Source organism: Nerophis ophidion, linkage group LG12 (genome assembly GCF_033978795.1).
Source record: "Nerophis ophidion isolate RoL-2023_Sa linkage group LG12, RoL_Noph_v1.0, whole genome shotgun sequence".
Lineage (NCBI taxonomy): Eukaryota > Metazoa > Chordata > Actinopteri > Syngnathiformes > Syngnathidae > Nerophis > Nerophis ophidion.
Genome location: NC_084622.1, coordinates 5616306 through 5631416, shown reverse-complemented (window position 1 = coordinate 5631416; position 15111 = coordinate 5616306). Strand labels below are relative to the sequence as shown.

The window sequence follows — 15111 nt, the reverse complement described above, 5'->3', positions numbered from 1 at the left end:
TGGTTTGGATGACACGATGTCGAATATTTCCAAAAACAATTTGAAATGTGGACCAGTCAGACCACAGAACAGTTTTCCACTTTGCATCAGTCCATCTTAGATGATCTCGGGCCCAGAGAAGCCGGGGGCGTTTCTGAATGTTGTTGATGAATGGCTTTCACTTTGCATTGTAGGGCTTTAACTTGCACTTACAGATGTAGCGACGAGCTGTATTTAGTGACAGTGGTTTTCTGAAGTGTCCCTGAGCCCAGGTGATATCCATTAGAGATTGATGTCGGTTTTTGATACAGTGCCGTCTGAAGGATCGAAGGTCACAGTCGTTCAATGTTGGTTTCCGGCCATGCTGCTTACGTGGAGTGATTTCTGTAGTTTCTCTGAACCTTTTGATGATATTTTGGACCGTAGATGTTGAAATCTCTAAATGTCTTGGAATTGCACTTTGAGAAACGTTGTTCTTAAACTGTTTGACTATTTGCTCACGCAGTTGTGGACAAAGGGGTGTACCTCGCCCCATCCTTTCTTGTGAAAGACTGAGCATTTTTTGGGAAGCTGTTTTTATACCCAATCATGGCCCCCACCTGTTCCCAATTAGCTTGCACACCTGTGGGATGTTCCAAATAAGTGTTTGATGAGCATTCTTTAATTTTATCACTATTTATTGCCACATTTCCCAACTTCTTAGTCACATGTTGCTGGCATCAAATTCTAAAGTTAATTATTATTTGCCATCCATCCATCCATCATCTTCCGCTTACCCGAGGTCGGGTCGCGGGGGCAGCAACCTAAGCAGGGAAGCCCAGACTTCCCTCTCTCCAGCCACTTCGTCTAGCTCATCCCGGGGGATCCCGAGGCGTTCCCAGGCCAGCCGGGAGACATAGTCTTCCCAACGTGTCCTGGGTCTTCCCCGTGGCCTCCTACCAGCTGGACGTGCCCTAAACACCTCCCTAGGGAGGCGTTCGGGTGGCATCCTGACCAGATGCCCGAACCACCTCATCTGGCTCCTCACCTATGGTCATGAGCTTTGGGTCATGACCGAAAGGATAAGATCACGGGTACAAGCGGCCGAAATGAGTTTCCTCCGCCGGGTGGCGGGGCTCTCCCTTAGAGATAGGGTGAGAAGCTCTGCCATCCGGGAGGAGCTCAACGTAAAGCCGCTGCTCCTCCACATCGAGAGGAGCCAGAGAAGAAGAAGAAATTATTATTTCCAAAAAAAAAAAAAAGTTTATCAGTTTGAACATCAAATATGTTGTTTTTGTAGCATATTCAACTGAACATAGGTTGAAAAGGATTTGCAAATCATTGTATGCAGTCTATATTTACATCTAACACAATTTCCAAACTCATATGGAAACGGGGTTTGTATGTATGCATGTATATATATGTATGTATATATGTGTGTATATATATATATATATATATATATATATATATATATATATATATATACGTATGTATATGTATATATATATATATATATATATATATGTGTATTTATGTATGTATATGTATATATATGTGTATATGTTTGTATATATATATATATATATATATGTATATATATATATGTATATATATATATATATATATATATATATATATATATATATATATATATATATATATATATATGTGTATATATACATGAATATATGTATATATGTGTATCTACATATATAATGTGGCCGTATTTCCTGCATTCAGTCCGGACTCGAGCAGCAGCATTCTGCATGTACAGCAGCCGTTTTCCAAATAATATTGCATCTAAGTTGGTCCGCACAACCAGAATTAGTCCGTACATTAGGCGCACTGGGTTTTAAGCCGCACTGTGTATTTTTGAGAAAATTGAAAGGATTTTCAGTGCGACTTATGGTCTGAAAATAGTATTTTCCAAGGTTCAGCTGTCACAGTAATCAAACCTTCATTACCTGTCCAGGCTGCGGTTTAAGTCACTTTCTTAACTGTCATACAAGTGTAAAAGTAATTAACTGTACACATAATAAAACCCTCTTTTAAAGTAAACATTACGATATTCTTATTGTCATACAAGTGTAAAAGTAATTAACTGTACACATAATAAAACCCTGTTTTAAAGTAAATATTACAATATTCTTAGTTGTTATACAAGTGTAAAACAAAGAACAACAAGCTATACAAATTTCACAATCGTTTCCTTAAAGCCTGAACACCAGACACATTTAACCAGACCGACAAACAATTTTGATTGTGTATAGTTAAAACAGGGGTCGGCAACCCAAAATGTTCAAAGAGCCATATTGGACCAAAAATACAATAAAGGTAATCCGTCTGGATCCGCAAAAAATTAAAAGACCTATATGGCAACACATGACGTAAGTGTCCAAATTAACTTTATTTGCCTACTATCTAAATAACTAATTGTCGCAGGCTGATGCAAATCTTTGTTGACAGAAATGTTGAAATGTAATGTTCATTCTACACATTTTTACAACATTCGAAAACATTGGTAAAACTTCTCAGATGGTAAGATAACTCCTGGAAATGACTGTCTTTGAATTTTTGAATTACCAAAGGTATAGATGTGTGTGTCCAGGTTAAAGGAAACGTCAGGCTGTCTTCTTCTAATGGTTTTATTAAAATCTTTGCAAGCTGGCTAACGTTTGCTGTAGTCTGGAACAACATGGCACACCAACAACTATCAGAAATGCAGCCAATATTACATACAGATAATGTGTAATTAGACATACAAATATACTGTAAATCCACATAAGTTAAGGAAACAGCTCAAATATACCTAAAAACGAGGCATAATGATGCAATATGTACATACAGATAGCCTCAATTGCATGTTTGCATCGATTAATTTGCAGTCATGCAGTGACCAGATATGCTGGATTAGCACTCCATAACATGTCAATAATGTCATCGAAACTCACCTTTGTGCATTCACACAGAGTATAAAACGTTTGGTGGACAAAATGAGACGACGGAGTGGCATAAAACACGTCTTTCTATAGCAGTGTCGGAGAAAGTTGTACATGTAAACAAACTGTTAAATCACAGTCCACACAACGGTGACTTCGAGGGCCGCTGAAATTAGTAGGACAAAACGGCGCTCGCCAAATATACTGCAAAAACTGAAATCTAAGTAAGATTAAATATCTTAAATAAGGTTGATATTTCCTTATTTTCTGTCTGATAAGATCATTATTCTTTCTTAGCAGATTTTATGTTAGAGTGTTGTACGTGTTTTAAGGGTTTTGGTCCTAAACTATCTCAGTAAGATATTACAGCTTGTAGCTGAGATTTTATGACCTATATTGAGTAAAACATGCTTGAAACTAGAATATCAACTGATGCAAAGCTGTGTCATCAACACTCACAAGTATAAAACTACTTTTTTAAAGTAATAATTTCTTACTTCAAGCATGAAAAAATAAATCATGATGCCGAGCGCGTATCATTATGTCAAGATAATGGCACTAGCATTTACTTAATTTAAGAATATTTTTCAACGTATTGAGTAAAAATGTCTCTTTTTTTTCTACCAAGAAACGTGAACTCGTTGTTAGTGAGAATATACTTATTTTAAGGTATTTTTGGGTTCATTGAAGTTAGCTAATTGAACTTCTATTGTGTTTTGGAAGATAGATAGTACTTCATTGATTCCTTCAGGAGAGTTCCCTCAGGAAAAGGTTGTCATAAACGTTACTTAAGTCATTAAAAAAATAATAAAAAAAGAAAACAAATTTGTATACATGTAAATGTATTCAGTTATAAACATTCATTCACTTTCTTCTTTCCTTCATGGATCTGATCTTTACCGCGGCCTGTGTTTTTTGTATGTTTTTATTTAATACGTTTTTTTTAACCCCTTCTTAACCCTGAACGTACATTGAAAATACACGCAACCCTAACTCAAAATGCCAGACATTTGAGGCATTTAAGAAACTCCACCCGGACAGCCCCGCAAAAGAGGAAATGTGAAGTGAAGTGAAGTGATTTGTATTTATATAGCGCTTTTCTCTAGTGACTCAAAGCGCTTTTACATAGTGAAACCCAATATCTAAGTTACATTTAAACCAGTGTGGGTGGCACTGAGAGCAGGTGGGTAAAGTGTCTTGCCCAAGGACACAACGGCAGTGACTAGGATGGCGGAAGAATGTCCGGGGAAAAGAGGACGTACGGTCAGTCTAGTGTACAGGCAATGTTTTGAGTTACATTTTTGCAGTCTTGTAAGTGTAAAAAGAAGTTTATCATGGTTGAACATGATATGCTGACACGTTTTTTGTCAGTTTTATAGGACTTGTTTTGAGTTAGTGAACGTTGGGGTTGTTGCGTCAATCAATAATGGCGAGCACAGGTTAGCTGAGATGCTAATAAGATTATTTATAACATCACACAGTAAAAACATGTCAGTCTTTGTTTATGTTTTGGAATAATGTGGAACAGAGACTGAAAATGTTCCCACTGCGTCTGCAGGTGCACCAGGAGGTCTGAGTGCCGGCGGGCAGAGGAGAAGAATGGTTGGCTGTGGAGCCCCAGGCAGCAATGTGTCAAGATTGTCTCCTTCTACCCATCCAGCCTCTCCTGGAAGAAGAGCCAGAAGGTAGAGAGCTCCTCTTTCGTCTTCTTTTCCAATCTCTTTGTGCTTGACTACAGCAGCATGATAAACTGTTTCCATTGTGGATGCCTCAGAGTTTCATCCCTGCTTGGTATCGATCTGTGCACAAAATACCAAACCGGCTTATTATACCTGACCTGCTTGATACTCCCTTCCTAAATAAGGAGAGGAGAGAAGTTTCTGCGTTTGTCCTCCTGGCATCCCGTTAAAGTACTGTATGTGTTGGACATCACTAGTCATAATGTCAATTAGTGCTCAAGGAACTCAAACCTACACCTTCTGCTTCTGTAGCGGGCTCACAGCTTTATTTGCAGCAAAATACAGGGATGGGAATTTTCCGCGGACCCGCGGAATTCCGCCGATTTTGGCGCCGGTATGTGTATTTGTATTGAACCGTTTCGGTACGGGGGTTCCGGTTCGGTGCGGAGGAGTACCGAACGAGTTCCACATGAACATATGAAGTAGCCGCCTATGCTAAATTCTTAACAAGCTGCTTCACTCCGTTCTGCCTCTGTGTCTGTCTGTACACAGCACCCTGCATTGTCCCTCCCACACAACCATCTGATTGGTTACAACAGTAGCGATAACAAGCCAATCAGCAGTGCGTATTCAGAGCGCATGTCGTCAGCGCTTCAGCGTCGAGCAGATAGGCATTTAGCAGTTGAGCAGCGGACTCTCCAAATTACCCTAACACTTCCAAGTCAACTACTTTCTAAACATCACCATGAGCCCGTTGATCTTCTAGAAACAAACTCGCAGTCCTGTTTGAGGTGAAGGCTAGTTAGCTTATAGCGTAACGTTAGTTCATTTTGCGGTGTGTGCGTGTGTGTGTGTGTGTGTGTGTGTGTGTGTGTGTGTGTGTGTGTGTGTGTGTGTGTGTGTGTGTGTGTGTGTGTGTGTGTGTGTGTGTGTGTGTGTGTGTGTGTGTGTGTGTGTGTGTGTGTGTGTGTGTGTGTGTGTGTGTGTTGATTGAGGTGTGTTTAAGAAGCAAAAAAGGACATTATATTAAACGCAAAATCCACAGATTTTTTTTCTTACAGTGTACTGTATTTTCCGGACTATAAGGCACCCTTAAAATCCTCGACACTGTGCCTAATGTAAGGAATAAGTTTGGTTGAGCTTACCCACCTCGAAGCAATTTTATTTGTTACATGGTGTAATGATAAATGTGACCAGTAGATGGCAGTCACACATAAGAGATAAGTGTATAAGTGTATGCTGCACTGTTTGATGAACATATTATTATTATTATCATATTATTATTATATCATCATATGTTCGAAACATTTTTGGGGTAAAACCATATGTATATGCAAAATACGATAAGGGTATCGCAACTGGCTCACCTTTACAGGTACTCGCCCCTGCACCATCTGTTAGCCTGTGGCCTCGCTCTCTTCATCTCTCCTTCTATCAAGGCACCATCGGGACTCTGCATGGCAGGGACGTCCTCCTCCCTGAGTCAAGACTAAGTTTGACCGCATACCTTAACTGGACATCAGTTGGTTGGCATCAGAAGGTTCTCAAATGGGCACCCCCCGTCATTAACGTTTCGTCGAATTAAGCCCATGACGCTTCGGAGGGGCTCGACGGCAGATCCAGCGTCCTGGCTCTACCCCTGCTGTATGCCACCCAACTCTATGTCCCTAGTCCTTCAGTAGGTCGGCTCTGCCACCGCACCTTTCTTTGTATCCAAATCCAGCGTGATGCTTCTTCTGCCCTTTTAGTGGTGTTGGCTACAAGCCGCTTCCTAGCCAGCCCCTCGACCCCCAGCAGTCCGAGGGCTCTCCAGAGCGACCGCCCCGCAAAGCCTCTACAGCCCACCTCCACCGGTAAGTTCCAGGCCTTCCATCCATTTAGCTGGCTCTTGAGGATGAGGGTTTGGTATTTTTTGAGTTTGCGTTCATACGCCTCCTCTATCCTCTCTTCCCAGGGTACTGTCAGCTCGATAAGCACCACCTGTTTGGTTCCTTTAGACCACAGAACAATATCAGGTCTCAGGGTAGTGTGGGCTATCTCCTCTGGGAATTTCAGCTGCTTCTTCAGGTCGACCCGCATCTCCCAGTCGCTTGCCGTGGCCAGGATTCCTTTGTTCCTCCCTCCTGCTGCTGCGCTTTCACCTGCCCTGATGAATTGGATGAAGCGAGGCCCATTAGAGAGCTGCCTTGTCCTCTTCCTGGCCTGCTCAACACCCTCTGCCAGCTGAGCAAGGATCTGGTCATGACGCCACCGGAACTTGCCATCTGCTAAACTTGAGTGACAAGAGGAGAGGACATGCTCCAGGTTGGCTATCTTTCCGCAGAGTGTACAGCCGGGACTCTCTACCATTCCCCAAGTATGGAGGTTTGATGGGGTGGGCAGGACATCATATGTAGAACACAGCAGGAACTTAATCCGGTGGCCTTCCATGCTCCAGATGTCCTTCCAGGTTAGAGATCCGTCTTTTACACTCTCCCATCTAGTCCAGCTGCCTTGTTTGTTCATGGTTACTGCCTTGACATGCCGGCTTTCCTCTTCAGCCTTTCGGACCTCCATCTGCACCAAGCCTCGCCGCTCCTTTGGGTCAGCTTTGTTCCAATTTGTTCTGGAAGAGCAACCCAGACCAAGTCTTCCCTGGGCTACTGATCCCACAATGTCCGCGTGATGCAGTCGATCCTCCGCCTCCCTCAGCGCTTCGCTAGCTGACCACTTTATGCCTGACCTGACGACAATGCCTGCTTGTCGTCTCGCTCGTCTTTGCTGTCTCGTAGCATCATAGCCTGGCGTGTTTTTGTCACCTTGTACTCCTCCACCACTGATGTTATTGGCAGCTGTAGCTTGCTTCCTGTGCTGTACAGTCCAATGGAACAGAAGCTTCTTGGGACACCCAGCCATCTCATCAAGTAGGTGTTCAACTTCCTCTCCAGACTCTCAACTGTGGATACAGGTACCTCATAAACTAGGAGTGGCCAGAGCAGACGGGGGAGAACCCCATGTTGGTAACCCCAGGCCTTATACTTGCCCGGGAGGCCGCACTTTTCTAGGGATGTCATCCAGGCTTCTGCTTGGCTAAACATTTCTTTCACACTCAGTCGGTCTTTGAGATCTGCCCTGTACCACTTCCCCAAGCACTTCACAGGCTTCTCTTGGACAGTTGGGATGATGTTCTCGCTGATCTTGAAGCGAAACCGTTCCTGAACACGCCCTTTCTTCAGAACTAGGCTTCTGGACTTTGCAGGTTTGAACTCCATCCTTGCCCAATTAGTGAGCTCAATCAGGTCCTCCAAAATGCATCTTCCTTCTGGCACTGATCTTGCTGTGATGGTAAGGTCGTCCATGAACGCTCTAATGGGTAGCATCTGGACTCCGCTTGCAAGGACTGCGCCTCGACATAACTTCTCTGCCGACTTGACAAGAAGGTTCATCGCTGCAGAAAATAAAATCACTGAAATTGTGCAGCCAGTGACAATGCCCACTTCTAGTCTCTGCCAGTTGGTGGTGAATTCTCCGCAGGTGAATCGCATGTTGAATCCGTCAAAGTACTGCCGCAAGAGTTTCTGGAATTGCTCTGGTATGTGGTAGGTCTTTAAAGTCAGCTCCACTAACTTGTGGGGTATCGTTCCATAGGCATTTGTAAGATCAAGCCACAGAACTGCTAGGTCTCCGTGGTTCCTCTTTGCATCCTCGATGATCTTGGAGATTACGCTGGTGTGTTCGAGACAGCCAGATACCCCTGGAATGCCACCTTTTTGAACTGAAGTGTCCATGTAACCATTGTCCAACATGAAGGTGGTCAACCTCTTTGCCAGAATCCCCAGGAAGAGCTTAGCTTCCACATTGAGGAGGGAGATGGTACGGAATTGCTTAATCCCTGAAGAGTTTTCTTCCTTAGGGATGAAGCATCCCTCAGCCACCAGCCATTCATCAGCAAGGAAATTCTTCCTCCATGCCACCGTCAGTAGCTTCCAGAGTCGTTTCCTGAGCCTTTCGCAATGCTTTTAAACACTGTACGAGATGCCATTTGGCCCTGGGGCTGATTATCCTCTTGCCTTCTTAAGGAAGCTGCTGACTTCCTGCCAGCTTGGTTCCTCCGCCTTAAAAGGAATAGTTGGTTCAGCTGGTTTAATGAGCCTCTCCATCACCTCCAAATTGTCCTCCCTCCTGGGATCGCTGTGGACCTGCCGAAGGTGCTCCTCCACCTCTTCCTTTGTTGCTTTCAACTCTCCTGATCTTTTATCACCCAGGAGTTTCGACAGGTAGTTGAATGGGTTCTTTGTGAAGGCCACCCTTTCCTTCAACCGCCGCTTCCTGTTCCTGCGGTGACACTCAGCTCGTCGCAAGATCTTAATGCGCTCCCTCAGGCCGTTTCGCAATTCTGTGAGAGCTGGTTTCTCGTCTGCTGTTGCTTCACGAAAGGCCTTCTTAAGCCTCCGCAGATCTCCTCTAAGGATTGCTATCTCCTTCAGGCGTCTGTTTTCCTTGGGCTGGATGTTTACTCTGCCTTTTTGTTCTCTCTTTCCGAAGCGATCTGCGCCTATACTCCAGATTATCGAGGACATGGCCTTGAGCTTCTTTCCCACGTCTCCTGCGAGTGCCGCTTCCAGCACCTGGTCGACATCACAGTCAAACATATCCCATTCTTTCTTTTCAGCTGCAGTTGGCCAGTTCACTCGTTCTTTCCGAACGTCTCCAGCACAAGTGTTCTGGCCATGCCGTCTGGTGTCCTGAGTGACTTCCCTCTCACTGTGGTGCCCTGCTGCCTCTGTCACACCAGCGATGCTTCTCCTGCCCCCATCTCCATCATGTGCCTGGAGATTCTGGGGACTGTGGTTTGTGTCCTGCCCCAGCCTCTCCTCCGTCTCACCAGGTTTCCCTGTGCGTTGCACATTACTTTCAGGTTGCATCTTGTGCATCTTGGTCTGGTGTATCTTGAGACCTTTCTCATTTTTGCATATCTTCCCACACCTGCAGACCCGGGATAAATCGCTTAGCTGTTCCGTAGTCGATTGTCTGTCATTGATGGTCATAACATTGGTCTAGCCAGTGGGTCGATCATCCTCCCCCGCTCTCGCCCGACCCCGGGGGTATCTTCTATTATAACTTTCCATAGCGATTGGTTTTGGGTTCCTCCTCACGGAGGCTGTGCTTTGGCCTGCCAAGCCTCCGCACCCCGGCTCTAGTCTTTCCCAGATGTCAGCAGTCTTTCCTCGCTGTCACCGTTCTTTCTCGGTTGCCAACCTGTCTTTCCAAGTGGTCACTGGGTCTACCAGAGAAGAATATGCAAAATACGATAAGGGTATCGCAACTGGCTCACCTTTACAGGTACTCGCCCCCGCACCATCTGTGAGCCTGTGGCCTCGCTCTCTTCATCTCTCCTTCTATCAAGGCACCATCGGGACTCTGCATGGCAGGGACGTCCTCCTCCCTGAGTCAAGACTAAGTTTGACCGCATACCTTAACTGGACATCAGTTGGTTGGCATCAGAAGGTTCTCAAATGGGCACCCCCCGTCATTAACGTTTCGTCGAATTAAGCCCATGACGCTTCGGAGGGGCTCGACGGCAGATCCAGCGTCCTGGCTCTACCCCTGCTGAATGCCACCCAACTCTATGTCCCTAGTCCTTCAGTAGGTCGGCTCTGCCACCGCACCTTTCTTTGTATCCAAATCCAGCGTGATGCTTCTTCTGCCCTTTTAGTGGTGTTGGCTACCAGCCGCTTCTTAGCCAGCCCCTCGACCCCCAGCAGTCCGAGGGCTCTCCAGAGCGACCGCCCCGCAAAGCCTCTACAGCCCACCTCCACCGGTAAGTTTCAGGCCTTCCATCCATTTAGCTGGCTCTTGAGGATGAGGGTTTGGTATTTTTTGAGTTTGCGTTCATACGCCTCCTCTATCCTCTCTTCCCAGGGTACTGTCAGCTCGATAAGCACCACCTGTTTGGTTCCTTTAGACCACAGAACAATATCAGGTCTCAGGGTAGTGTGGGCTATCTCCTCTGGGAATTTCAGCTGCTTCTTCAGGTCGACCCGCATCTCCCAGTCGCTTGCCGTGGCCAGGATTCCTTTGTTCCTCCCTCCTGCTGCTGCGCTTTCACCTCCCCTGATGAAGTGGATGAAGCGAGGCCCATTAGAGAGCTGCCTTGTCCTCTTCCTGGCCTGCTCAACACCCTCTGCCAGCTGAGCAAGGATCTGGTCATGACGCCACCGGAACTTGCCATCTGCTAAACTTGAGTGACAAGAGGAGAGGACATGCTCCAGGTTGGCTATCTTTCCGCAGAGTGTACAGCCGGGACTCTCTACCATTCCCCAAGTATGGAGGTTTGATGGGGTGGGCAGGACATCATATGTAGAACACAGCAGGAACTTAATCCGGTGGCCTTCCATGCTCCAGATGTCCTTCCAGGTTAGAGATCTGTCTTTTACACTCTCCCATCTAGTCCAGCTGCCTTGTTTGTTCATGGTTACTGCCTTGACATGCCGGCTTTCCTCTTCAGCCTTTCGGACCTCCCTCTGCACCAAGCCTCGCCTGGAGCGGCGAGGGAGGTATAAAGCTGTTTACTTAGCTTTATAATTTCGAGCCAAGTTATCCATTGTAAACATCCATCCATCCATCCATCATCTTCCGCTTATCCGAGGTCGGGTCGCCGGGGCAACATGACAATATATATTTTTTAAAAACAGCTCGGTCTTCAAAATCCTACCATAAGAAAAAAAAACTGTGATACCATTTTTACATTTACAGTATTACACTGTGAAAACAGCAACCATATTTTTTTATGCAAAAAAAAACTAACACAAAAACTGGCAGCTCAATCACCAGAATAAGTTTGGTTGAGCTTACCCACCTCGAAGCAATTTTATTTGTTACATGGTGTAATGATAAATGTGACCAGTAGATGGCAGTCACACATAAGAGATAAGTGTATAAGTGTATGCTGCACCGTTTTATGTGCTTCAACATACGAGTATTTTTTATGGTGTGTCTATAAGGTAAGACATATTATCTGCGGTTTTGTTTCGTAATATTATGCAAAAGAAAATTTTCTTAACTTCCGGTACCTGCTGAATCCTAAAAAATTGCGTGCGCTTTTGCCATTTCCAATATAAAGTAGTGTAAAGTTCTTACTTATATCTGTCAATAAACTCGCCATGAAAGCGCAAAAAAATACCAGTGTAGTGAGTTTTCTATATTCACCCAAGGAACTTTAGTTATTAGAGAGTTCCGGCCGGACGTTTTTTCGCGGGACAAATTTCCTGTGTTGTTGTTTCCGGATGAGGAGATTGATTTAAATAAAGTCCTTGCACACTACTCCACTGCAACAAAGATGACGGGAAGAAGACGCTGCCGAAGGTGAGCCACGTAAATAAGACCTCCTATAAAACGGCTCATCCGATAGCGACTGTCAAAAAGCGGCTCGAAGATTATGTAAAATATAATCCATGCAACATTTTGCCCAAAGAACCACCATTACATGTTATGTAGACCACAAAGAAGTGTTTTAAATTTAGAAAAAAAAAATTATGATTTGACTCCTTTATTGTGCCCTACAATCCTTATGTATGAAAAAAGATGAAAGATAGTAGTACGCCTTATAATCCGATGCGCCCTATGGTCCGGAAAATAGGGTTGGTAAAATATACATTTACTAATCAAATGCATAGGTAATCTAGTGAAGATATCGTGCGGGTAAATCCTTTATTAATGTTACAAGCAGCCGGCCCTCAGAGGGCATCCAATGAAAATGAGTTTGACGCTCCTGGTCTAAGACCAACTGCACCCATCCATCAAAAATACAAAATAGTTTCTTTCCACCTGGATAGCGCAAAGCTAATTTAGAACACTTCACTCGACACATACCAAAGACTATAAAAATGGGACCCATTACCTCCCTGCTTAGCACTCAGCATCAAGGGTTGGAATTGGGGGTAAAATCACCAAAAATTACTCCCGGGCGTGATCACCGCCGCTGCTCACTGCTACCCTCGCCTCCCTGGGGGCGATCAAGGGTGATGGGTCAAATGCAGAGAATAATTTCGCCACACCTAGTGTGTGTCTGTCTGTGTGTGTGTGTGTGTGTGTGTGTGTGTGTGTGTGTGTGTGTGTGTGTGTGTGTGTGTGTGTGTGTGTGTGTGTGTGTGCGTGTGTGTGTGTGTGTGTGTGTGCGTGTGTGTGTGTGTGTGTTGGTACTTTAACTTTAACAGACGTCAGAACGTCATCAAAGCTCACCTTTGTCATTTACAGCACTGACCTTTTGGGACATGAATGAAATAGGATGTATATGTCTACAATACAATAAATCTATCTGTGGCAGCATAGGAGAAAGTTATATACAAGTTTGACTTTTGCATCTCGTTGCCCATAGCTGTGGTGCGTTCAAAGACACTCGGATAAAGTTAGAAACTGGACGTCACTAGGTTTTAAAGGCTTAACCCCCATTCAATGCTCTAATGATCATATAACCAGAGTAATAATGATGTATTGTTAGGATTTGCATGTTCTTCTCATTATAATTATTCGTGTCTCAGCTTATCTCTGTTTTATACTCTGAAGTCAAGGAAAATGAAACAGATTTATAATCATATTTAAGTGATATGATTACTTATATTCGTAGTCTGGCCACTATGTATTCAATTTCTTGGCACTTTTTTCTAAAAAAAAAAAAAAGGATATTATACCATCTTTAAAAAGTCACAAACCTAATTAAGTGTTTTAAATATGTTTTATAAAGCTGGTTTCAACCAAATTCATGTAATTATTAGTTTTAGTGGATGTAAACATACCAAATCATTTGCCACTTGCCAAAATTTAAAATGTTAATTTTACAAATGTCCTTAGTTTTAACAGCTATTTAATTATTTGTAGTTTTTGACTTTGCATCGTTATATTAGCATGAACAATTTTGTCTATTCCAGTTTGAAAATGTACGAAATAAGAAAAAAGCTATACAAATAAGATTTTTTCTTTTTCAGATTTTCATAGAAAAAAATGTTTAAGGGTTCTGCAACATCCCAAGGATGCTTCATTTAATAATTGCAAGTTGAATTTTGGTTGTTTCCAGAATAAAATACTTATTTCAACCTTAAAAAGTCCTGCTAAATTTTCATTTAGGATGTCTTATCAGGTCAAATAACTGGCTACATGTACAGATAATTATTGCAGTTTTGGTCCTCAATGCCCTCCTTTTTTCTGGAAGCAGGAGTTCATTCATGAAACATCATCATTAAAAATAATCGTTTTAAAAATCCTGTTAATTAATTGATGCCCTGATAGTGACTTTCTTCCTTCTGTATGTTTCTAGAAAGGAAATGATGAATAATTCAGCAGGTCAGCAGCCACTCGACTCATGCATAATTGCATTCTCTCCTAAAGGTGACGATCAACATCCCTTTGCTGCCCGCCATCGGCCCTTCGGACCGTCTGCAGTGCTCCTTCAAGACCTTCCAGAGCGAGGGCGTCATGTCGGAATCCGGCCAGGTTTCCTGCGACCTGCCCCGCCCCTCGCAAATACCCCAAACACCAGAAGACCAAGGTACAGTGTGGCTAAAAGGAGTGTTTTAATCTCATTAACCATGGGGGTATTGCGCATGAATAAAATGCTGGTTCCCACAACATATATAACACAGTCTGCAAGGGACACAGTCCCTGAAACACACATGATTGTGTGTGTCGCCGGTCCACTAACACCATCATTAATACTATTTTTTATGTAATTGTTTTATATGATTTTACTTTCTTTTTTATCAAAAAAAATGTCATTGTTTTCCTTTTTTTTAAATCTCATTTTATTTTATTAAAAAAATAAAAAATAAAAAAATAACCTTATCTTCATCAGACCAGGTTGTTAATGGAATTAGACTTGTCTAAAAGGTTTTTAAAACCAGGTCCAGTCCAGACAATGTCAAAGTGGGCTCAGCAACACACACCCTCATCCATGTACAACAACAAAAATTAGGGAAACAACAGATTGCATATAAGTTATAAACAAAATTACATTTTCATAAAAAGCATTTGTGTATAGTCCATATTATGTCCAAGTCAGATTCAACACACACCTTCATTTTGTACACTCAAAAATAGGGAACACAACAACAGATAGCATATATGTTGCTGTTGTTGCATATCTATAAACATTATTACATTTTCATAATAAGCCTTTAAGGATTTCCCATCTTTTTTCATGTTTTTTGGCATCATTATCGTTGTCAATCATGTATCTTTCTGAAGTTAAAAAATACTGAATAAATGTTTTAAAGAAAGTAATACTAAGTGAATATCTATTTTTGGCCTTAAAAATAAACCAAGTACTTTTTTTCCTTCTTTATTATGCATTTTCTGCAGGTGCGACTTATACTCCGAAACGACTTATACTCTGAAAAATACGGTACATCCTATGTGTCAAAGTTAGGGCCCGCAAGCCAGATCTGAATTAATTATCTATGGCCCCCTGGATGATATTTGATTAGTATTAGAACCGGCCTGCAGGCCAAAGCCGCCTGCTGTTGTTTCGCACGCACCAATACTCCATCAGTGTTGGCGCT

The 15111-nt window shown here is 43.1% G+C and overlaps 1 protein-coding gene across 5 annotated transcripts in view; it reads left to right on the top strand.

Moving 5' to 3' along the window:
- The window catches only part of plxnb2b (plexin b2b), a 523376-nt gene that overhangs the window by 374317 nt on the left and 133948 nt on the right, over positions 1–15111 (top strand). For all 5 annotated transcript variants that reach the window (XM_061916746.1, XM_061916747.1, XM_061916748.1 and 2 more), the window contains 2 exons: positions 4459–4585; positions 13943–14102. In XM_061916746.1, coding sequence (XP_061772730.1) covers positions 4459–4585; positions 13943–14102 — 287 coding nt within the window. The remainder of the gene's footprint in view (positions 1–4458; positions 4586–13942; positions 14103–15111) is intronic.